The sequence below is a fragment of the Urocitellus parryii genome, chromosome 10, assembly GCF_045843805.1.
Source record: "Urocitellus parryii isolate mUroPar1 chromosome 10, mUroPar1.hap1, whole genome shotgun sequence".
Classification (NCBI taxonomy): domain Eukaryota; kingdom Metazoa; phylum Chordata; class Mammalia; order Rodentia; family Sciuridae; genus Urocitellus; species Urocitellus parryii.
Genome location: NC_135540.1, coordinates 6,861,262 through 6,884,367, shown reverse-complemented (window position 1 = coordinate 6,884,367; position 23,106 = coordinate 6,861,262). Strand labels below are relative to the sequence as shown.

Below are 23,106 nucleotides of genomic sequence, written 5' to 3'. Positions count from 1 at the left end.
CTATGCCTCTCCTCCATTCCATCGGTTCCTCAAAATTACACGAAAACAGTCACTCCTTCGACAGCCTTCATTCATCAAACCGGGGGGAGGCTCAAGAGACACAAGGACAGGCTAGGGCAGGAGACAGCCTGTCAAAGGAGCCCAGTGCACGAAGCAGGCGTGCCCAGAACGAGGCTCCGGAGGTGACATTTACACTGGGATTTTAAAGATGGAGAAGCAGGCCAAAGGACGTCTCCCAGCTGCACTAAATAGGAATAAGGCTGAATGGGCGAGGAGGAGGCCACCTCATCTCCCCACTTCCCCACGCCGCGGAGACCGAGGTACGAGCAACGAGGAGACCTCTGGTCTGGGCTCCTTTAAGGGCATTCTGCATGAGCAGCCAAAAACCGCGGGCAGCGGCGCCCGGCGCCACCGGGATCACCGATGCCAAGGAGCCCCATCCTCTCCGGGGCCGAGGACTCCAGCTCGTCGCCAAAACTTCTGGGCGCTGCCAGGTCTGCACGCCCACGCCGCCGGCGCCCGGGGAGAGACTCGTCGCCGCGCCTCGCAGCGAACACCACGCGGCGGCCTGGCCCCGGCGTCCCACCCGGGACACCCCGGCGCCGCCTCGGCGCACGTGAAGCTCCCAGGCCGGGCGGGAGTCCGCGGGCGCGAACCCGGGCCCGGGGATGGAAGCGATTCCGGGGCGCACGCGCGCCGCGGGGGAGACTGGGCGGAGCGCATCTCCCGGAGGGGCTGCCGAGGAAAGGCGAGCGCGTGGCGCCCCGGAACCCGCGCACGCGCCGTCGCCTCGCCCCGCCCGTGCGCGCGCGCGGCCGGCGCAGCACCCTTTCTTCAGACCCGCCCCCCTCGTGTACTCAGCCGAGCGGAGGCGCGGACGGGAGCGGGGAAGTGTGGGACGAGGTGGGCGGGCAATCGCGCTCGAGCGCGGCCAGCGCAGGAGGGCGGGGCAGGGGAGAGCCGAGACAACGTTACCCGGCCAGCGCCCAATCAGCGGCCGGCCCGGCCCCGCCCCCTCCGCGCTCGTAATTGGCTGGGCAGCCCCTGGTGGGCGGGACCTGTCGTGGGGTTGGGGCGGGCAGGGGGCGGGGAGGAGGAGGAAGGCGCTGGCGGGCAGTGATGGCGGCGGGTGATGGGGACGTGAAGCTAGGCACCCTGGGGAGTGGCAGCGAGAGCGGCAGCGACGGCAGCAGCGGGAGCCCAGGCGGCGCGGGAGCGGCAGCGGAAGGGGGCGGCTGGGCGGCGGCGGCGTTGGCGCTTCTGGCGGGGGGCGGGGAGATGCTGCTGAACGTGGCGCTGGTGGCGCTGGTGCTGCTGGGGGCCTACCGGCTGTGGGTGCGCTGGGGGCGGCGGGGTCTGGGCGCGGGGGCCGGGGCGGGCGAGGAGAGCCCGGCCGCCTCCCTGCCGCGCATGAAGAAGCGGGACTTCAGCCTGGAGCAGCTCCGCCAGTACGACGGGTCCCGCACGCCGCGCATCCTGCTCGCGGTCAATGGGAAAGTCTTCGACGTGACCAAAGGCAGCAAGTTCTACGGCCCCGGTGAGGAGTGGCAGGGGGCGAGGGGCCCTGCGCCGGCAGGTGCGGCCGCGGGCGGCGGCGGCGGCGCGGGCCCCTCGCCCGGCCCGGCCCGGCCCGCCGCGCACGCCCGCCTCCGGGGCGCTCGTCCGCTCCCGTCCCGGTCTCCTCGCGGCTTTCTCTCGAGCTGAAATTTTCAAAATTCCCGTAGTCGTCGCCAGTCAGGCTGGCGCCCGCCTTTCCTGGGCTTTCCGAGGTCTGGGACGGGTGGGGGCAGGAGGGGGCTTCTGGAGTGGAGACCCAAAGTTGTAGGCCTTGGGACTCACACCTCTCCCTGCTTTCCCCCTGCGTGGCCGCCCGTCTGCCTTCCCCTCCGGACCACTCCCCACGAGGCCACGTTTAGGGACACGTAGTTCAAGTCCCAGCCCTCGGGTCTGTGAAGTCCGGGCGCCGTAGGCAACACCTCGGACTCTTCCTAAACCAGTTTTGGTTCGGAGATGCTTTGCCAGATTAACACTGTCTGGGATGAGGACCGACCCGAACGCAGACCTGGCAGAAGACTGGCAGGGACGTGCGCCCTGGAGTGGGGGTGGAGCTCCCGTGCCCAGCAGGCGTGCCTGTCGGGTTTCTTTTTATTTTGGGTTTTTTCCCCCTTTTTTTTTTCCTCCTCTCTCTCCCTCTCTAATAGGAAGAGAAGTATCCGAATACACGTTGATAGTGGTTTATTGTGCATCCCCTTAGCAGAACTGAGGAGAAAAAAAAGTTAGAAGAGCTGTCTGTATATTCAGACCCTCTCTCCATCGGTTCTGGAAGTTAAAGATTTTTTAGAGCTTTACTTTTAGAGACCTGTGTATGTAGGGTAGTTGATTTAGAAGCTCTTCTTTTACAGTGTAGTCATACATTTCAGATCAAGCAAATAAACTTCAGACTCAACCTGTTGGTGTCCATTAAAACTGAGCACGTTGCACATTCTGGTTGTGCAGTGGTTAATACTAAGCTTTAAAAAGATAAGTGATTAGAGTAAATAATAAAGTTAGAGACCTAAAGTGAACTGTTACTGGAAGAAGTACACATCCGACTCTTAAAGTCAAAGGGGTTGGCATTCTGGAAACAAAATTATTTCCTTTTTTATTTAATCTGTTAGTACATGAGATTTATTGACATTTGCAAATATATACTTCCAATTTCAGTGCTTGGTGACTGGATGATGTTTTAGAAGGACTTTGGTTGTTTGTTAATTAGAATAGAAATAAGAAAGGATTTGGGGTCTTGATCTATTTCATATATTTCTTGGTTGGTTGTATTTCTATGTGTATATCTACCTTCACTCCAACCAAGTCACAGATAATTTATAAGGTATTTGCTTCTGGTCCTATAAATAAGAACACCAGATGTCTCCCTACTTATATCAGCTGAAATAGTTAATGCTTTTTGTTGTTTATTTACTTAAGTGCAAGTGGGACAAGAGAATAGGGCCAAAGTACAGTATTTAACAGACCAAGTTAAATGAATTTTTTATTTTAAATATTTACACATTATTTTGTACCTAGTTATAGCTTTTTCCTCATTGGTATTAAAATCTGTTGAAGTGATTAGAAATTTTGTATAGATTGAGCTTTTTAATATAGAATTCAAAAAAGCTCTGCCTTTTTGTGCCATCTAAACTGACAATAAAAGAAAGTATTAATACAAAGAATCATTTAGTCCCCATACATTATGCTTTGGTACTACCTGAAAATAGGATAGAGTCATGGACATATAGTTTGGCAGCCTTCATTGGCAAACGTTCTGTGACAAAAACTAAAAACTAAGGTAAGAGTAGTAGGTCTAATGTAGATTGCTTTTGTGTGGCTTGAGCACTGAAGAGTTCCTCAAAACAGTGAAGTCAGTTTTAGGTTAACTTCCCACCAGTTCCCAAGTTCTGATGAACAGCATAAGAGTGATATTTAGTTATTTTATTCTAAGTATTGGTCAATAGCCTACTAGAGATATTTGGAAGACATTATTAAAAGGAACCTTAGGGTTGTGGTTGTGACTCAGTGGTAGAGGGCTTACATAGCACATGTGAGGCACTGGGTTCAATCCTCAGCTCCACATAAAAAAATAAAGTAAGAGGGGCTGGGGTTGTGGCTCAGCGGTAGAGCGGAGGCTTGCCTTGCACGCACAAGGCCCTGGGTTCGATCCTCAGTACCACATAAAAATAAATAAGTGAAATTTAAAAAAAATTAAAAAATAAAGTAAGAATGTTTAAAAAAAAAAAAAAAAAAGGAAACTTAAAGGTAGCCAGATCATTTTGGAGCTTAGACTGGGTTTATATTTCACATTAGTAGAAAATGTCGTAGCACTTTGCAAAGGTCCTAAAACCAAGTTTCTGTCTATAAATCAAATATAACTTCTAATAATCATTTTTATCCTCAAATAATTTTGTACCAGAATAATTCAGAAATAGTAATACTTATCTGAGAATCTTAGTAACTTGAAAGAATGACCTAAGAGAGCTAGAAAATCTATAGTTTTTATGCCTAGCCAATGACTACTCTTGTTTCACAATCATAGTTTGAGAATTAGATTGTTTTGTGACTTGTTTTTCATGTGAGACATATTTTCTCATTGTCATACATTTTTAAAATTCAACTTTTTAAAAATTATAATGTAGTATTGACAAATGTAGTTAATACCAACTGCTGGTCAAAATGAGTTAACTATATTTGTCAATATTACTTGTAGTAACGGGTCAGGCACTTGGCCAGTGTGTGAGGAAAGTATGATCATGTCACAAACAATGAATATGGGAGGAGAAAGGAAACCAGATTTGTTAAGCACCAACTCTTATCAGATCCATTAATTTATTATCTTCACAGTTTCTCCCTGAAGTTGCTAGGTATTCCTGCCTGACAGATGAAAAGTCTAAGGTTTAGGTAAATGAGCTTGGGTCACAAACATATAATAAATCAAGATGTGTTTGACCACAAAGCTTATCTAAACTAATTAGTAAACTGCATTTCGGGATAAACTTGTAGATAACCTTATTGTTGTTTTTCTTTTATATCCTCCCCCAGTTCTCATAAGGATTTAAAGCCTCAAACACTTTGCACATGGTGTACCTTTGCAAAGTGTCAATTCAGGAGTCTGAGGCAGGAGGATTGCAAGATTGGGGCCAGCCTGAGCAACTTAGAGAAACCCCATCTCAAAATAAAAGGACTGGGGTGTAGCTCAGTAGTAAAGAACTATGGGTTCAATCCCAAGTACTAAATAAAAGAAACACACTTTTGTGGCTTTATGTTGTGCTTTGTGTTGTTCAGTATGGTAGCCACAAGTCTCAAGTGGCCAAATTAAAATTAATTAAAAATTGAGTTCTTCAGTAACACCAATCACACATCTAATGCTCAGTTACATGGCCACTGTATTTGACAGTGCACTCTACAGAATAGTTTTGTCTTCCAGAGAGTTCTGTTGAACTGCATTGATTCTAGAGGTCAAAGGAAAAGGAGAAGAAAGTGCTATTTCTTGAGTTTATTATCTCATTTAAATTTCAAACAGCCATAGAAATAGGTAATGTTCTCATTTTACATTTGTGAAAACTAAAACTTGAAAGATTTTGCCCAAAGTCATATCTATTAAAGAGCAATATTAGAAATCAACCCCAGGTCTAACTGGCTTCATAGGCCACCCCTTTCCTGTTGTTGCATCATCTATCCAATTTCACATGCTTACAGAGTCATAATAGATTTTTTGAAGACTCAGTATTTTAAATAATTTTATCGTCGTTACACAGTGGAACTCTACCAATACATTTTTCTTTTTTTCTTTGGCCACAAAAAATTAAATAAATACATACATACATATTTGGTCTTTTTAATAGTTTATGCCATAGTCTTGAAACTTGGAATATTACTTCTCCCTGATTCCTATGTGTCCCTCAACATATACCAAAACCAAGTCCGATTTGTCTTTAAAATTCTACTGAAAAGAAAATAAGACACCAAAGTACCCTATGAGATACCTAATATTCAGGATATTAGGGAAAGAAGCACATGACCCTTCAGGTGTTTTTTTTCTCCTTTTTCAAACTTTATCGCCATTATGTTAATTTTTATTTCATACTTTGGTCTGCAGAATTGCAGTTGAAGTAAGAGTTGCAATGTGAAGATCTGACCCAACATGACTCCTCCTCCATGGGTATCTACCCAGCTGTCCTCCTGGCTTCTTGCTTTGAAGCTAGATAGATAAAAGAATCAGCTAAGTTCTCTGAAGTATTTTATATTCTCTAAAATTTCTACTAGTTGTTTCTGCAACACCTACTTGGTTGTCCCTTCTAAGTTCAGCATCATTCCATTGTTCTTAATCTTTGAGGGAATTGTATTTGTATTGAATAGTAAAACAAATCACAAAAGAAAAGCTTAAGTCTTGAGACCAGAAGATCTTATTCAAGGAAGAAGAAATGATAAAATAGTAACAACTGGAACTAACCATTCAAATTCTTTTGTTATTTTGACATTCTGTGACATATACCATTCCTCCCCCTGTGTCACATGGACATCACTGTACAGCTTTTTTTTTTTTTTTAATCTTTAAGAGCCTGTACCCTGTCTTCCAGATCTATAATATGTGGTTTAAACTCCTCTTTTAAATACCAAGAAGGAATTCCCTGGATTTCATTACAGTGAAACCTTAAGATGTTGAAAGGGAGTTAACTTGAGTTTTCCAACCAAATGTGTCCCTACCCTTAAAGAGTTAATAGTCTGTTGAGACAGGCAGTAAAAACATTTCAGCACATAATTATAATTCATAATTAAATGTGCTATGAAGAAAGTTAACAAGATATATAATAAAGAACAACAAAGGACTTTATTTAGATTGCTTAGTTAATGAAAGTACTTTGTTTATATTAGATTGTCAAGAGAAAAGGGTTGACATTTAAACAAAAACCTGAAATAGCCAACCATACAAAGACTGGGAATGTGGGTGTTGTGACTCGGGATTATTATTCTGATGGCTGTACATCTATACTGAACAAATTGAAGCCATCTAATACTAGATGTAAAATTGATCATGTTGGAAACATCTTTATCATTTTTATTGATTTTCATATTACCTCGGTATTTTTTTATTCTAACCCTTTACTCAACTAATTTGTGTTGTATTTATTTTTTCATAATAACAGCTGGATTTTTTAAAAATCTCACATCAGCACTTTCTTTTAAGAGCTTAATCAGTTCATGTGTTTTATGATTACTGATATAGTTACATTTATTTTTACCATCTTATTTTGTGGTTTCTCTTTACTGATAGTCCCCAACTTACAATAGTTAAACTTATTTTTTTTTTTTTTAATTTGCAGTGGTGTTAAAGCAGTACATATACAGAAGGAACCCTACTTCAAATCTTGAAATTTGTTGTTTTCTCTGGCTAGCAATATGCAGAGATAGAGACAGTGGGCTCCAGCTGCCAGTCAGCTAGTGAATCGACTGGTGCACTATAGTGTGCTGTTACTAAACTAGGATGGTCAGTGACTGAAGTGAATTAAATTCATTTTTAGTTAGGATATTTTTAGTGCATAACCCCATCATAAGCTGAGAATCATCTGTATGATTCTTTCCTCTCTTTCCCACTGTTTTTCCTTCTCAGATTTTATTCCTTCCACCTACTCTACTGATTTGAATGCATTCTAGTTCTATTTTTTTGATAATTTCCTTAAGTTTTGGCTATAAACACTATCCTGACCATTAGAACAATGTAAGAATTGTAGCCAAATATCATTTTAGTGTGAATTAGAAACAGCTGCCTCTTTGGACAATATACTCCCTCTGACAGATTTTTTTCTTAACAAATATACAAAATTGCCATGACTGCAGATGGGTGTGATACCCCTGGAGTTGTTGCAGCACACGGGCATATCTTGGCCCTCGTTGGAAAGGTTTAACTTCGATCCCTCCCTATCCTGTTTTCAACACTGTCACTGTTGGCTCCACTGTCATTTCAGTTGATGTCTTTTTTAATAGTCTTCATATTTAACCACTGTAACTGCCTTTTTAAGAAATGCACTATTTCTTGCTTCAAATACCTTTGTTCAGAATCCTGTGTTGGTTTGAGTAAGGTATGTGCTAGAGTTCTTCTCATTGGTAGGAGATCTTCCATCTGTCCTCAGGGGTAAGGGTCTGGGCGAGGCTCTGAGACTAGAGAGGCTGTTGCTTTACCTGATCACCTCAGCAGCATCATGCCTCTACTCCCTGCTTTTTGACAAAAAGTCCACATGGGGTTTGTCGTTCCTTTTATTCATCTGTCGTTGACTTTGGCTGCAGGTGAGTTTCTTTTTTCTCTTTGCCCTTGGGATTCTGCTCTTCTACTAGGATTTCTCCAGGTACAGTTTTGATTTTAACATGTGCTGGACTCTCCTAAAACCTGTGAACATGTGTCATTTATTTCTTTTAGAAATTTTGCCACCTCTATTCTCTCTGTTCCTTCCTCAGGAATTCTTAATAGAGATATATCAGCTATTCTTTGTGTCTTGTGATCTTTCTTACATTCCATTGATTGATTGATTGTGGTTTGAACTGGGGATTGAACCCAGGCCTGGCCCAGGCTATAGGCAAGTGCCCTGCTTTGCTGCTACATTCCCAGCCCCATTTCTTAATTTTTTGATAACTTTAATTTTATTCATGGGATGCTAGTTCTCTATTTGTTGTGTGTGCTTACTCCCTGCTAGTTTTTAATTATTATTACGAAAACTATCTTCTGCAGTTACTGCATTTTTGTCTCTGGGATGTTTCCTGCACTATTCAATGAGCCCTGGGTTATAGAAGTGTTTCTGTAGAGTGATTTGGGGATAGAGTCTCAAGTAAGTTTAAAAAGAGATTTTTTTTTAATGAGATAATACATGCTTAAGGTGGAAAATTCAAAAGGATATGCAATGAAAAATAAGTCTCCATCTCACAAACACCATGTTCCACTCCACAGAAGCAAGGGCTTTGTTTCAGTGTTGTTCCAGAGCTATTCTGTCCAAGTACAAACATAAAGGTATGAACCTATTCCCCGATGCTAATTATAGCATACTGTGTATACCTTTAGCAGTATTTACTATCTCAAGAGCCTTTCTTGTCTGTGTAGAGAACTATCTCATTTGCAGTCCACTATTAACATTTGAGTTGTTTCCAATCTCTTACTACTTGATGCTGCAATAAATATTCATATATATGTCATTTACATGGGTAAAATTATAAATTCCTAGAGTAAAAATGCTGTGGCTCATAGTATGGACAGTTTTCATTTGAATGTTTATTTCTGAAGTGTCCTCTGGAAAGACTGGAAAAACTTTTATTAAAATTTATGAAAATGCATATTTCTCACCCTCTTGCCAAAAATGTGATATTAAAACTTCTTGTTTTTTGTTGATCTGAGAGGTTAAAATGGCATCTCATTGTTGTTTTAATCTAGTTTCTTTCATGGTTTTCAGTTTCTAGTTCCATTTGGAATTGATTTTGCTTTAAGATGTGAAATAAGAATGCAACTTCTGTGGGGATGTTTTGTTTTGCTTTGAACAGAAGTCTTCTTTTGTCCCAGTGTAGTTTATGCAATAATCCTTCTATTCCCCAATACTTGAAAAGTCATCTGTACTGTTTATTTGCTTTAGAAACTTGAGTTCTTGCTATTACTTTCACTTTAGATTTCTCATTCTACATGGGTTAGGTAAACTGAGGCCCTGCTCCCACAAGTGACACAAGCCTGGGGTCTTAATTTTTTAGTTTTCCCTTTCCCCATCTTACCCATGAGCCCAGAGGCCAAGGCCATAAGCCAAGCCCACAAGGTTAATGAGACAGAATCTTCTGGTTCAACGTTCAGAAACAAGATTGGATTTTCTGTCCTTTGTAGAATCACTGTATTGAAGAAATTTTCTAGTTTGGCCTCATCTTTAGACATGTAAAATAATTTCCCCATTTTATAAGTGAGGACTCTAAGGACTATGGAAAGTTAGTCTTGCCTAATGTCACTTGTTTAATGGATTCTCTAGAATGCAAGTATAAGAAATTCTTTCAACTTTACTGGCTCTAAAAGTCTTGGGGCTTCCTGCTCGCGTGCTTGTGTTTGTGTGTGTGTGTGTGTGTGTGTGTGTGTGTGTGTGTGTGTGTGTTGGACTTCATTTATCACTTTTATATATTGCAACATTTGTTCTTAGGCCCATCATGATCTTATTTAAGTTACCAAGTATTAAAAATTCAAAAAAGACTATTGTTAAAACAGGCCAGAAGACTGGACTATTTATAAACTTTAATAACTTAAAATAAGTTTGATTTGATAGCTATTGTTTATTAAAACATAGAAGTAAACAAATTATTTATCATGGATTTTGTCCTTATAAATTTTTTATTCTTTCATGAAATGTTTCTTCTCTTTCTCTAATTATCCTAAAAATCCCAGAATTATCAGTTATTACATACTTTATTTGGTTCTTCCTGGCATTTTTTTGTTCATTAAATTATTCTTTAAACATTGTTTTTTAATGAACAGATATTGTTGCCATTACAAGAATATGTTACCCCATCCTATATTAAAGTGAGTAGTTTAAAACAAATAGGTTTATTGATTTTTGAATTTTTAAAAATATAAACCACAGTTGGGTTTACTCTAAAAGTGAAATTTTAATTTTAACTACTGTCACATCATTTTCATATAATTAACTATGTCTTTAAAGTAAATTTCATCTTTAAAATTATGTCCTAGAATATTTGTTATTGGCTAAACAATACTATTCTTTTTTTTGTAACAGGATTTTCTTGACATTTTGAATCTGTTTTTCTACAGCATTATATCTTGGTGTCTATTAAAGCAACAAGATTTCTCTTAGTTATTACTGAATTACAAATGCTCTTCAACGCATAATGAATTCACAACCTATTAAACCATCATTAAGTTGAAAAAAGTCAGTCAAAAATGCATTTAACCTACCAGAAAATCACAGCATAACCTTCCTTGAATGTATTCCAGAACACTTAACTCAGCCTACAGCTGGGCAAAATTATCATACACAAAGCCTATTTCATACTAAAATGTTGACTGTCTCCTGTAATTTATTAAATACCTTATCAAAAAATATATAAACACACACACACACTGGCAGCACTGTATGCTGTGTAGTCCAGGTAGTTTCCCCTCCGTCCCAGGGCTGACTGGGAGCTGCAGCTCACTGCCACTGCCCAGATCACCATCAGCACTGTGCTGCCTAGCAGTGGTCCCAGGAAGAGATCAAAATTCAGTCTATTTTTACTCATAAAATCAAAAAATTGGTTGGGCATTGTCTGTATTAGTCTAAATGTGTCTCAGCAATCAGAAAGAAACAGGTTAGTCCACTGATCCAGCCTTTGCTTTTTTTGGTAAATTATATCGCACCTAAATAGACTTAATACGATTTGGGATTTGCTTTCCTCGGGTAGCTCCCTGTTATTTCAGTTTGGATAGTGAAGTATTATCAAAGTATTAGAATTGATAACATTTAGGTTTGTTATGTAAGAGGGTAGAGGGATGGGGAGGTACTGCTGATTTTCAGATCTACTTCTGATTGTATTATGAATGCAGGGAAATGTCCTTTTATTAGACCTCAAATCCTCCTTGGCCAGAACAATCCGTGCAATTCCAGCTCTAGTTCTTAATCTCAATGTTGTGTTCTTTACCAGTCTTATAAGAAAGAGCAAAAGAAAACCGTTGCCAAAAAGAACTTTTCAGAAGTTAAATGCTTCCAGGGAAATTCTAATTCAGTACAGCCTAGGAGCAGGGCAATATGTTAATCATCAAATCATCCTGTTTTATGCTAGAGTTAAACATCATTTTGTCTAGAATTTGGCTTGGATTATTGACTCTTGACTAAGGAGTTATTTACTCTTACTAAGTCAGCTATCTAAAATCAAAAAGAATACATGTATGAAGTTTTGTTTGGTTTTTATATTCAATGTCAAGGCTTCCTTGGAGAACATGGTAGAGAAATTTACTAGAGAAAGCCCTAGTGTATTTTAATATCGAAGATACAGATGGAAGGTTTACTGATTGATGATTTTATTTTTACTTATTTAATTATTTCTTGTATGTGTGTGTGTGTTGCTGGAGAGCAAACCCAGAACCTCATGTTTGCTGTTTTTATGATAATCTTCTCTCCTTTGTATCGCTTAAACCTGTTTTATGATTTATACTCTGAAATACCTGACATAGATTGACTGTTGCAAGACAGGGAGGTACATGCTAAAACAAAATGCTAAGAAAAGCTGTTGTCAGTTTTCCTCAATTTAACAAGTATTCTAAAATTCCATTTCCCTGAAATTTTGTAATTAGTAAAATGTTCCAGTTTTCAGGGTTGACATTCCATCTTTGGGTTTGTGGGTCCCCTGTGTATTTTCTCCAGAAGTAATATTTGCTGTAGTTAAAAAGTGGAAATCGGACTTCCCGTTGTCAGTGATTTTAGGCAAGTCACTGAAGTGGGAAAGAAAACAAAATCTGTACCTTCCACCTTGTGACACTCCCAAAAGAGGAAAATGTGGTTGCTGGAAAATTCTTTTAAAAGTCAAAGTTATTAATTTCCATTTATAGATTGTTAAAACCATGATCCATTTTAGTTTTCCTCTTGTGCGTCAGTTGTCACTGTTTTTAAGTTGATAGCATTAGTCTTGTCAGCCTTAAGAAGCCACACATAATGTCTGTAGATTTTTGGTCTTTATTGTTTCTCAACAAAAACTATCACACTAATTTTACACACACACACAAACAGACCCTCTCTTCAATCTTCTGGAAAGCACCCATTGCCACAAAGCATGTAGAGTTCTAGAAAACAAAAACAGAAACAAGACTGCTATTCTAGGTGGGCTACTTTTCTTCTCCCTAGAAGTTGTCCTTGCTTAATTTTAGAAGTTAACATTTCCCCTGGGATAATTAACTCCAACTTAATGAACTTTGGATTTTACTCTGTAAATATAGACTATATTGAATTTCTTTTTCTAAATACCCTTTTGAATATCAGTTGAAATTATGGGCAAAGTTTGAAATTCCTAAATGTTGGCCAGTGGTAAATAGTATTCCATTTTCTTATGTGGAAGGTACATTTGAAAGTACAGAATGGTTGCCTAAGTTTATTTTAGTAAGAGAATGAATAAAGTAAATAAAGATATATCTATTCAGTGGGAAATTATTGAGTGATAATTGTTGGTGGTCATTGAATTCCTTATATGGGAAGTACTTAGGAATGAGAGAGGGCTGAGGCTGGGGCTCAGTGGTAGGTAGCACACTTGCCTGGCATGTGTGAGGCATTGGGTTCATCTCAGCACCACATATAAATAAATAAATAATGTGCTTATCTGCTTCTTATTAGAAAGTATTTTATTCTAATCCCACTTATTGACTACTCTGTTACTCATAATGGTGAATGAAACTAGTGCCTTTGGTTTTAAAACTGTTTTCTCTACATAATGACCTTTGGAATATAGGAGTGTCTTACAGACTCAAGAAAGTTTCTTTTGTAAAATTTAGGTATTTTGGAAATCTTACTTATTAGCATTAGTCTAAGAGTTTTAAGCAGAAAAATCTGCTTGATTCCACTCTGCAACCTAAGAAAACATTTAAGTCTTAAAAGAGTTTTATTATAAAAATCATTTGCAAGGCAGACAGGGTGGTGTACCCTTGTAGTCCTGTGATTTGGGAGGCTAAGGCAGGAAGATCACAAGCTCAAGGCCAGCCTCAGCAACTTAGTGAGACCCTAAGCAACTTAGCAAGACCTTGTTTCAAAAAATGAAAAGGATTGGTATATAACTCAGTACTAAAGCACCCTTGGGTTCAATCCCTAGTACCAAAAAAATTTCCTAAGTAGCTAGAACTAATTATATGAAGTCAAATTTTCTCTTCCATTCCCTAGAAATGTTGTTGTTATTAAGTATTTGGTCTATATTCTTCCTGGTATTTTTCTTTTCTTTTCTTTTTTTTTTTTTTTTTGAGTTTTGTTATTCTTTATTTCCCCGTGATGTTTTTCATACATACACAAACATAAAATATGCATGCATGTATTTTTTTAATTCATAGTAAGTACTTATATTCTGCTGATTGCTCTTTTCCATTCTTAGAACTGAGTAGCATTTCGATATATTAATGTACTCTAATTTATTTAATCAAATTTCTTTATATAAGAAATTAGGTTGTTTCAATTTGTTGATATTACCTTCTGTTTTAAACAGCTGAATTATCTTTTTAATTGTAATTTAGGTAGAGATCTTACTTTCATAAGCAAATCTGCTTAAGGGTCAAAATCTTTAATTTCCCATTGGGAACTACGGTTGATTTTTTTGGAAGAAATGTGTTATGTTACTCTTCCACACCAGTCACTGTGCCGAGCTTTTAGGATACAGAAATGAACAGGACAGCTGCTGCTGTCGAGGACATACCTGGGGAATGCTTCACTGTCAGCGCTGCGGTCAGGCCTTCCGTCCTCTCTGAGGGTGGTACCTGAATCCTCTAGCAAAACAGTCCAGAGCTATTCCTTAAAGCTCCTTACTAGGATTCCCAGGAGTCATGACAAACTGTTGTTTTCCTTAATGATAATTTGTGCATATTTTGATGGCCAGATGATATTTTTAAAGCCGGTCATGTTTTTTACCAAAACATTTATTAAGGAAAGATTTATCAAACATGTACTGTGCATTGAACTAGTCACTAGACCTGCAAAGATGAAATCAGGACAAGAGAAAATGGTGTAGATTCACAGTTCACCTGAATCTGCCTAGGACATAGCCATTGGTTATTTTTAGATCCCACTATTAACAGCAGCCAGTAGAATGCCCTGGCTTCTTAAGCAAACTGGCTTCTAAACCTGATGTCTCAGTCTTCATTGTAAAGACTAGTTGTGGGGTATCTGAACTAACTGAAATGTAAGGTTCAATGTTCACCAAAAAGCTTTCACTTTAGTGAAAGGCAGTTTTCCAACAAATTTCTTCTCATTATCTCATCTATCCGTGCATATTTTTAAATTAAAGCTATGTACCAAATATGAATCATGGTGGGGATTTTTATTTGTACATTCTAAAATATTATTAATCGGTCTATATAATTTCTTTTCTTTTTTTCAGCGGGTCCATATGGAATATTTGCTGGTAGGGATGCCTCCAGAGGACTGGCAACATTTTGCCTAGATAAGGATGCACTTAGAGATGAATATGATGATCTCTCAGATTTGAATGCAGTACAAATGGAGAGTGTTCGAGAATGGGAAATGCAGTTTAAAGGTACCTTCCTTTTGTTGGGTTCTTTAAAAAATTAATTACATATAAAGTAGTGTATACTATTTCACATCTTTTAAAAGCCTATGGTTGTCATCTCTTTCATTAACATCATTATTAGATGATATTTTAAGCATAGCTAAATATTAGTATGATTGTTACATGTGATAGTTATTTTGAAAATCCACGTTATTACTGACTTTTTACCAAGCTTAGTGCCAGCTACTTAGGAAGCTGAGGCAGGAAGATCATTTGGACCCAGGAGTTTGAGACCAGCCTAGACAATATAGTGAGACCCCCAACTCAAAAACAAAAAACAACAAAAAAAAAACCTTGGCTTGGTACAAACTTTAAATCTCAAAAATTGTGAAACTTTTAGCCTTAAGACTTAACATATATTTCTTTAAGTTTTTTTAGTTGTCAATGGACCTTTGTTTTATTTATTTATATGTGGTGCTGAGAATCAAACCCAGTGCCTCACACATGCTAGGCAAGTGCTCTGCCACTGAGCCACAGCCACAGCCCCTATTATTCCCTTTATCATGCCCTGGTGACGTCAGTTTCTACCACCTGGGTGGTACTGTCAGCTGTGGAGCTGACCACCGGGTCCCCTGGAACAGCTGTTCTGGCTCCCTGGGTGCTTGCACTGGTCATGTATAAAGTAGTTCTCTTAACTCATCTTTGACTAGCTGACTCAGGTAACTTTTTCACTTAGCCTAGGTTTCAATTCCTGACCAAGAAAGAAGCATGTTGATGTATATCACCTACATGCAGAGTTCTAAATTAAACACCTGGTCACATAAAAACAAGCAAAGTAGCAGATCTAAGAAGAGTTTGATAGGGGAAAGGAATAATAACGTGACGGGTCACACGCTAAAACCTCAGAAACATAGGGTAAGAAGTAACAAATGAATTTTGATCTTCTCATGTTTTTTCTGGATGACTCCTGAGTCACATTTTCTCCCCAAGAATATTTCCAACTGAATCTGCTCACCATGTGATTCTCTACCTCATGGGCTCCTTGAGCCACCCCCTTCTTCAGCCCCAAGAAAGTCACCATTTATTTTTCATGGTCTGTTCTCCAAATTATTAGATTTTATTCATCCCACTTATATGTAAAGCCCAATATATTTATACATTTTAAATAACTGTTAGCCCTACATTGCCAGCACATTTCCTTGATTATAATATTTTGAACTGTTAAAGAGTTAAAGAACTAGGCTAGTGGGGATCAGTTCTAGCATTTGAATGGCCATGCAGTCAATTACCAGCACCACCACCAAAAAAAAAAAAAAGTAAAGAACTATTCCGAGACTCATAGTACACTTTTAGATCAGCTTCAGAGTACATGTGTCTAGTCAGATTGTTGTGGCACAGACTTGTAATCCCAGTGACTTGGGAGGCTAAGACAGAAGGATCATAGGTTCAAGGCTGGCCCCGGCAACTTTGTGAGACCATGTCTCAACATAAAAAATAAAAAGGCCTGGGTATATGACTTAGTGGTTATGTGTCCCTGGGTTCAATCCTAGTACAAAAAAAAAAAAGAAGGAGGAAAGTTCACCTCTCCAGACATAACCCAAAGGTCTTGGATGGATGGCTCTGAGGTGGGTCCTATATATATATATATATTGTTCTAAAAGTTCTCCATGTGTCTCTGACACCATATCCAATTAAGAATCACTGGCATAGAGCACTGTCCTGCAAAAACTAATGCCCAAGCCTTGAAAGCTCCTGCATTCTTTTGTTCAGGCTTTCTGGAGGTTTAAAGACAAGCCATGGTGAAGCATTAGGAAGATCTGGGCTTACTCTGTATGATCCCAAGAGAGACAAGCACCTTACCTTTGTTTGATGGAGTAGTGAAATAATTTGACCATTACTGATTTTCTTTTGATGTATCTTTCAGAAAAATATGATTATGTAGGCAGACTCCTAAAACCAGGGGAAGAACCTTCAGAATATACAGATGAAGAAGATACCAAGGATCACAATAAACAGGATTGAACTCTGTAAACAACCAAAGTCAGGGGCCTTCAGAACTGCAATTCTTACTCCCTTTCACAGAATGTCCAGTGTCTTTGGGTTTGATTCACCTGCTGCGAAAAAACATTCAACAGATTGTGTACAAGATGTATGGGTCTCACTATGAAGACTTGAATACTAGACATTATTTATGCTGCCAGACTCATTTGTTGCAGTTGTGTGTGATGTCTGGTGGGGCTTCATCGTCCTGAAAAGGAGGAAACAGGGATTTCTTAAACTGCAAGAAAGTCACAAGGTTACTTTTAGCTTTTTCTCTTTCTCTTTTATCTTCCTCTCTTCCTCCCTTCTTCTCTTCTTTCCTCTCTTCCTCCCTTCTTTCCTACTTTCCCTTCCCTTTCTCCCCCCGCCTTTTTCTGAGATATCAAAGACAACCAGATATGTATTTGCTACTCAAGTGTACAAATCTCCTCAGAAAACAGCAAGGGACTCCTATTTCATGCTGCGTTTTTATTCAGGCATTGAGGAGGGAGGAGCCCTGAGCAGGGGAGGGGGCAGTTACACATTGAGTTGAGTAGTTTTGGCTACTGAAACATGAAAATGTGAATTCCCAAACTTTTCTTTTTGGGCTTTGTCAGGGAAAAGAAAAAAAACATTTCCAAGAAATCTTTGGAACTTAGAATGGATTTAAGTGGGTTAAAGTCAAAGCAGTTTCCCAATTAAGATCATTTGAAACCGGTTTTATTCCTTTCCTTCTTTCCCCTAGGTCAAATCAATATTAATTGTGCCTTATTTCATGTCCATAGACTTGAATTATTTTTAGGGTAAGCCCCTATATGAATTCAGAAGTCACTACAAGCAGCATTGAGACTGAAGTTGGAATATTCTGTTGATCACAAAACCTTGATGTCATTCTGTGTATATAGAATGTAAAAGGAATATTCAGTGTTAACTGCCATATATGTTAATATACACAAACTTAATTAGCAATGTCATGGCCAAATGCATTCCCCCCGTGCTTTTCTCTTAAAAAAAAAAAAAAATCAACAACTCTTATCCCCAACAGCTGCCTAATTTCAGGAGTCTGACCCTCACATCTCACTTGTGTGGGTGCATGGTCGTGGTGTGGATGTCTGTGTGGGTGTGTCTGGGTGTGTGAGAGTACCTTGGAAGGGACTCTTTCTGCAGATACTGTAAATACAAGTACCGTTTTAATAAAGCATGTACAATAAACCAAAATAAGCTTGAGTTGGACTTTATACACAAAACTGTTAAACAGCCAGTGCATTATGATATGGTGGTAAGGTTGTGCTTTTGATTCAAGATAAGGAAAAAATCTTGGAAATGAAAAGAAGGCACTGGTTAACCAAGTTGTACACATTGTACCACATTCAGTGTAACTTAGGAAGAAATTCCACTTTTGTGGAACATTCTCAAGAGATCTGAGATATTCAGGTAAGAGTAGATATAAAGTGTACATTTTTTTTTTTTACTTTATATTTTGATGGGAACTGATTATATTAGCAGCAATAGCACTCCAGGCAGTAGTTACTGAACACAAAACAATAGAGCATATTGTATGATACTAAATTCTTTCATTATTAGGTTGAAAATGCCCTTTCTAAAAGCCCTCATCATCAGTTCCCTGGTTTCATCATGACTGTAGGTTCTTGGTTGGGGACAAGTTGCACCAACTTATTCTACTTAAGTCACTAGTTAAAAGACCTGTGTAATGGTGTAACATGCAGAAGCCATCAAAGAAAGGGAAACTTAGCTGCAGCAGGAAGCTGAAGTCTATAAATACTGCATTCTATTCAGTCTGCACTGTTTTCTAGAAGGTGTGATCTTCAGCCAAATCTTGACTGAAGGATAGTTGTGAGGGCTGGAGAATATTGGTCAATGCTTTGTGTTTTTATGTAAAATACTTTCTCAAAATTTGTTAAAGAACTCCTGTGTAGTAAACTGATACATATATGAATCATTCGAGCCTAAAGTTCAATAATAAATTTGCACTTGTGAATAGCAAAACACTTAAGTATTCTTATTCATGCAGTAAAAAATTGTTAAAAAATGAATAATTTTGTGTTCTGGACTTGAAATAAACTGTTCTGTAGATGATTTCTCAATTCTAGCTGAATGTTTCTCATTCTCCAGTTTACTCGATATCTCTGATTGAGGGGGATCTGGCTTGGTGGTATTGTTCTACTGTGTTCCCCCTTAGGCCAACTTTCCTAAACTTGCCTCATTGGAATCACTTGTCCTTAAGATCAAGATTCATGGATCCTGTTCTACCACTGGTTGAGGCAAAATATTTGTGTCAGGGGGTCCTCAGGTAATCCTTGGTACCATGCACTTGAAAGCACTATAAGGGGTTGGGTGGGGAAATAACTCAGTTGGTAGAGTGCTTGCCTAGCATGTATAAGGCTGCCCATCAAATCCCCAGCACCACCAAAAAATAAATTAATTAAATAGCACACTGATATTTTCAAAGTAGAACTTACTCATAGCTAATTGTGATCTAATTGCCTACATTTAGTTTTGTATCACTCCCTAAACAAGAGTTTAAAAAAAAAAAAAAAGTTCTGAGTTTAAAATCGGGAGATTTCAAATAAATGTAATACATGGCTTTAGAAAGTAGGAAATTTTGGCATTTAAATGTTTTCTTTTGCCAGCATCTCTAAATTGGCATATATCCTCCAAATAAAAGCCGTGTTTGTTCAAGCCAGTTTCTGCACTAGAAAACTAACCATCCAGACACAAGCAAGGTTTTTGAAGCCTTGGCTGTGGTGCAAAGGGTAATCCTACCTGCCTTTCTGAGCTCTGTGGAATCTGACAGTACACCCACCTCTACCACAATCTAGAAAGCTAAATTTAATACATTGAATTAGCACTGGAGAAATTTTCTCCCTAGAAAACTTGGTCATTGGACTTGTTATCCAAGTAACCTGCTTAACCTCTTGATGACCCAAGTGCAGCAAGTTGCTGAGAATGTGTGCTGTTGACAGGTCCACACAAGGTGGACTCCACAGAGCTGTTACAGATCAAAATAAGCTAGCAATACAGTAGTAGTTTGTAAGTTGCTTCCAGAATATTGCAAATAGAAGCCATGGATTATTACATGATGATATTGAATGAATGAATTCCCCTATTGAAAGAAAATGCTAGAGTGGGTGTTATGATCCATTGAGATCAGCTCTCTCGGTTTGGTACATAATCAGACTGATGTATGTGGCTGTGGCCAAGGGAAAAAAAAAAAATCAAGACCTGCCACACTGCTACTTTTTAGGCAAAAAGCATAATTCCCAAACAATGTTAGAAACACCTCTACCTCCTTGTCACACCCCTGAGAGTCACTTTGAAAAAACTTGGTGCTAAATAAGCTTTGCCTTTGTTCCACCATCACTGATGATGGAGAGGACACTGGCTGCTTGTGATTGCCCCGTTCAAGAGAGTACTTGGTATGCTGTGAGCACTGGTTTATTTTTTAGATTTTTTTCATATTGTGTCCAATTAGGACCCAAGTAAACCTCATGAAGTTTTTGGTGTAAAGAGCCTAATAAATAGTTGCATATACTCTCATCAAGATATCAATGACATTCTTCACAGAAATAGAGAAAACAGTCCTAAAATTCATTTGAAAGAATAAAAGATCCTGAATAGCTAAAGCAATTTCTAAGCCAAAAAAGCAATGCTAAAGTTATCACACACAATAACTGACTTTAAATTATCAACAGAGCTAAAGTAATAAAAACTGCATGGTACCGGTGTAAAAACACATAGCCAAGAGAATATACCTGAAGACACAGAGAAACACATCTATAGTCATCTGATCCTTGACAAGTTGCTAAAAACACCTCAGTGAAAAAACAGCCTTTTAAATAATGCTGGGAAAACTGGTCGTCCATATGTAGAAGAGTGAAAATGGAACCTATCTCTCACACAAAAAAACTCAAAATGGATCAAAGATTTAGGAGTTAGATCAGAAACTATGCAACTTCTCAAAAACAGGGTCAATACTCCAGCGTGTAGGCACAAGCAACAACTTTCTCAATAGGACCCCTAACATTTAGAAAATAATGCCAAGAGTTAATATATGGGATGGCATCAAGTTAAAAAGCTACACAGCAAGGAAACAATTAGGAATATGAAGAGAGAACCTGCAGAATGGGAGAAAATCTTTGCTAGCTACTCCTCTGACGGGAAGAGTATGTATAAAAAAAAAATTGGGATACATCTTAAGTTTTATATCTAAAATGAATTTGATGATATATCTATTAAAGTTTTTAGCTATTATTTAAACATCAAGTATTGATTTCAAATTGTTAAAAATTTATTTCAAATTGTTAAAAATTTGTGGAATATAATAATTATGTACCACCAAAAAAAGAGAGAGAATAAAGTAGTGATGGAGACAAATAAGGCCTCTGATCTCATTGAGCTTGTATTTTAGTGGAAGGAGACAGAAGGAAAATAAACAAGCAAACAAAGAAATAAGAAAGAAAATTCCAGAAATCAATGCACTCTAAAAAGAGACTCTAGATAGGGCAGAGGAGTGGGAGGGGGAAAGGAGGGGGCAGGGGATTAGCAAGGATGATGGAATGTGATAATTATCATCATCCAAAGTACATGTATGAAGATATGAATTGATGTCAACATACTTTATATACAGCCAGAGAAATGAAAAATTGTGCTGTATACATGTAATAAGAATTGTAATGCATTCTGCTGTCATTTTTTTAAAAAATCAATTAAAAAAAGAATCAAAAAAAGAACTCAAAAAACTTTCCACTAAAAAAAATGTTAAAACCAATTTAAAAATTGACAAATGAACTAAACACTTCTCAAAAGAAGAAATACAAATAGCCAACAAATAAATGAAAAAATGTTCAACATCTTTAGCAATTAGGATAATGCAAATCAAACTACACTGTAAGATTTTATCTTACACCAGTCAGAATGGCAATCATCAAGAACACAAGCAATAGGGCTGGGTTTGTGGTAGAGCACTTGCCTGTGGGAGGCCCTGGGTTTGAGCCTCAGCAACATATATAAATAAATAAATAAACAAACAAACAAACAAACAAATAAATAAATAAATGATCAATCCATTCACAACTAAAAATATTTTTAAAAAATAAGAATACAAATAATAGGGGCTGGGGTTCTGGCTCAGAGGTAGAGCGCTTGCCTAGCACGTGTGAGGCCCTAGGTTCGATCCTCAGCATCACATAAAAATAAATAAACAAAATAAACGTATTGTGTACAACTAAAAAATAAACATTAAAAAAAAAAGAATACAAATAATAAATGCTGGAGAGGATATGGAGAAAAGAAACTCTTGTACTGTTGGTGGGACTGTAAATAAGTACAACCACTGTGGAAATCAGTTTGGAGATTCTTCAAAAGACTAGGCATGGAACCACAATATGACCCATCTATACCACTCATTAGTATTTATCCTGAAGAATTAAAGTCATCATACTACAGTGACACATGCTGACCCATGTTTACAGCAACATAACTCACAACAGTTGAACTATGGAACCAGCCTAGGTGTCCATCAGTGGATGAATGTAGGAAAATGTGTATATAAACAATGGAGTTTCATTCAGCCATAAAGAATGAAATTATGTCATTCGCAGGAGAATGTATGGAACTAAAGACCATTATGTTAAGTTTAAGGGTCAAATGGTTTCTCCCATAAGCAGAAACTAGACAGGAAAAGGAAAAGGAAGATGGTGGGATCTTAAGAAAATTAATGGGAGCTGTGTAAAGGAAAGGGACCAAAGGGTGAGAGACACAGTACTGTTCCCAAATAAAGCTTTCAGTGAAAATGCATGATTTTCTATATAGGATATGGTCCGAATTTGTTTAAAAAGATTAGACAAGGGGGAAAAAAAGCCTGGAAGATAAACTTAAAATAGGCTTTTGCTGATTATAAAAGTAAAAACATTAGGAAAATAAGAACTTATCCCCCCCAGAAAAAAAGAACTTACCAAAAGTCCTAGTTAGGCAGTTAACATTTTTCCAAGCCGTCTCTCCCAGGCCTGTTTGTGGATATGCGATTCTAGTATAGTCTCTTACTCCAAGGTTCAGGCACAAGATACTGATCCAGTCCTTACTGGACATCGCTTTCTGACTGTTCTTGGAACCTCAAAATGAATGTACCATTTTCCCTGAAAACTTGCTGTTACTGGTGATAAAAGTTCCTGCTAGGCGCCATTACAATTCAGGAGTTGGAGGCCTGGTGGCCCACGCCTGTAATTCCAGCAACTCAGGAGGCTGAGGCAGGAGGATCGCAAATTCAAGGGCAACCTGAGCAACTCAGTGAGACCCAGTCTCAAAATATAAAGAGGTCTGGGGGATGTAACTCAT

At 38.8% G+C, this 23,106-nt stretch overlaps 1 protein-coding gene across 1 annotated transcript; it reads left to right on the top strand.

Moving 5' to 3' along the window:
• The first annotated feature begins 1,112 nt into the window (after positions 1 to 1,112).
• On the top strand, positions 1,113 to 16,843 carry Pgrmc2 (progesterone receptor membrane component 2). The gene is made up of 3 exons (XM_026390926.2): positions 1,113 to 1,537; positions 14,605 to 14,760; positions 16,658 to 16,843. Exons 1-3 carry the CDS (start codon positions 1,120 to 1,122, stop codon positions 16,753 to 16,755), a joined length of 672 nt encoding a protein of 223 aa, XP_026246711.2. The 5' UTR covers positions 1,113 to 1,119; the 3' UTR covers positions 16,756 to 16,843.
• Positions 16,844 to 23,106: the final 6,263 nt, after the last annotated feature.

What these genes read in the sequence shown, in the direction of transcription:
- Pgrmc2 (XM_026390926.2), top strand. Translation starts at nt 1,120, where the DNA reads ATGGCGGCGGGTGATGGGGACGTGAAGCTAGGCACCCTGGGGAGTGGC. An exon ending in CAGCAAGTTCTACGGCCCCG is followed by an intron (nt 1,538 to 14,604) that starts GTGAGGAGTGGC and finishes TCTTTTTTTCAG; the next exon opens with CGGGTCCATATGGAATATTT. An exon ending in ATGGGAAATGCAGTTTAAAG is followed by an intron (nt 14,761 to 16,657) that starts GTACCTTCCTTT and finishes TGTATCTTTCAG; the next exon opens with AAAAATATGATTATGTAGGC.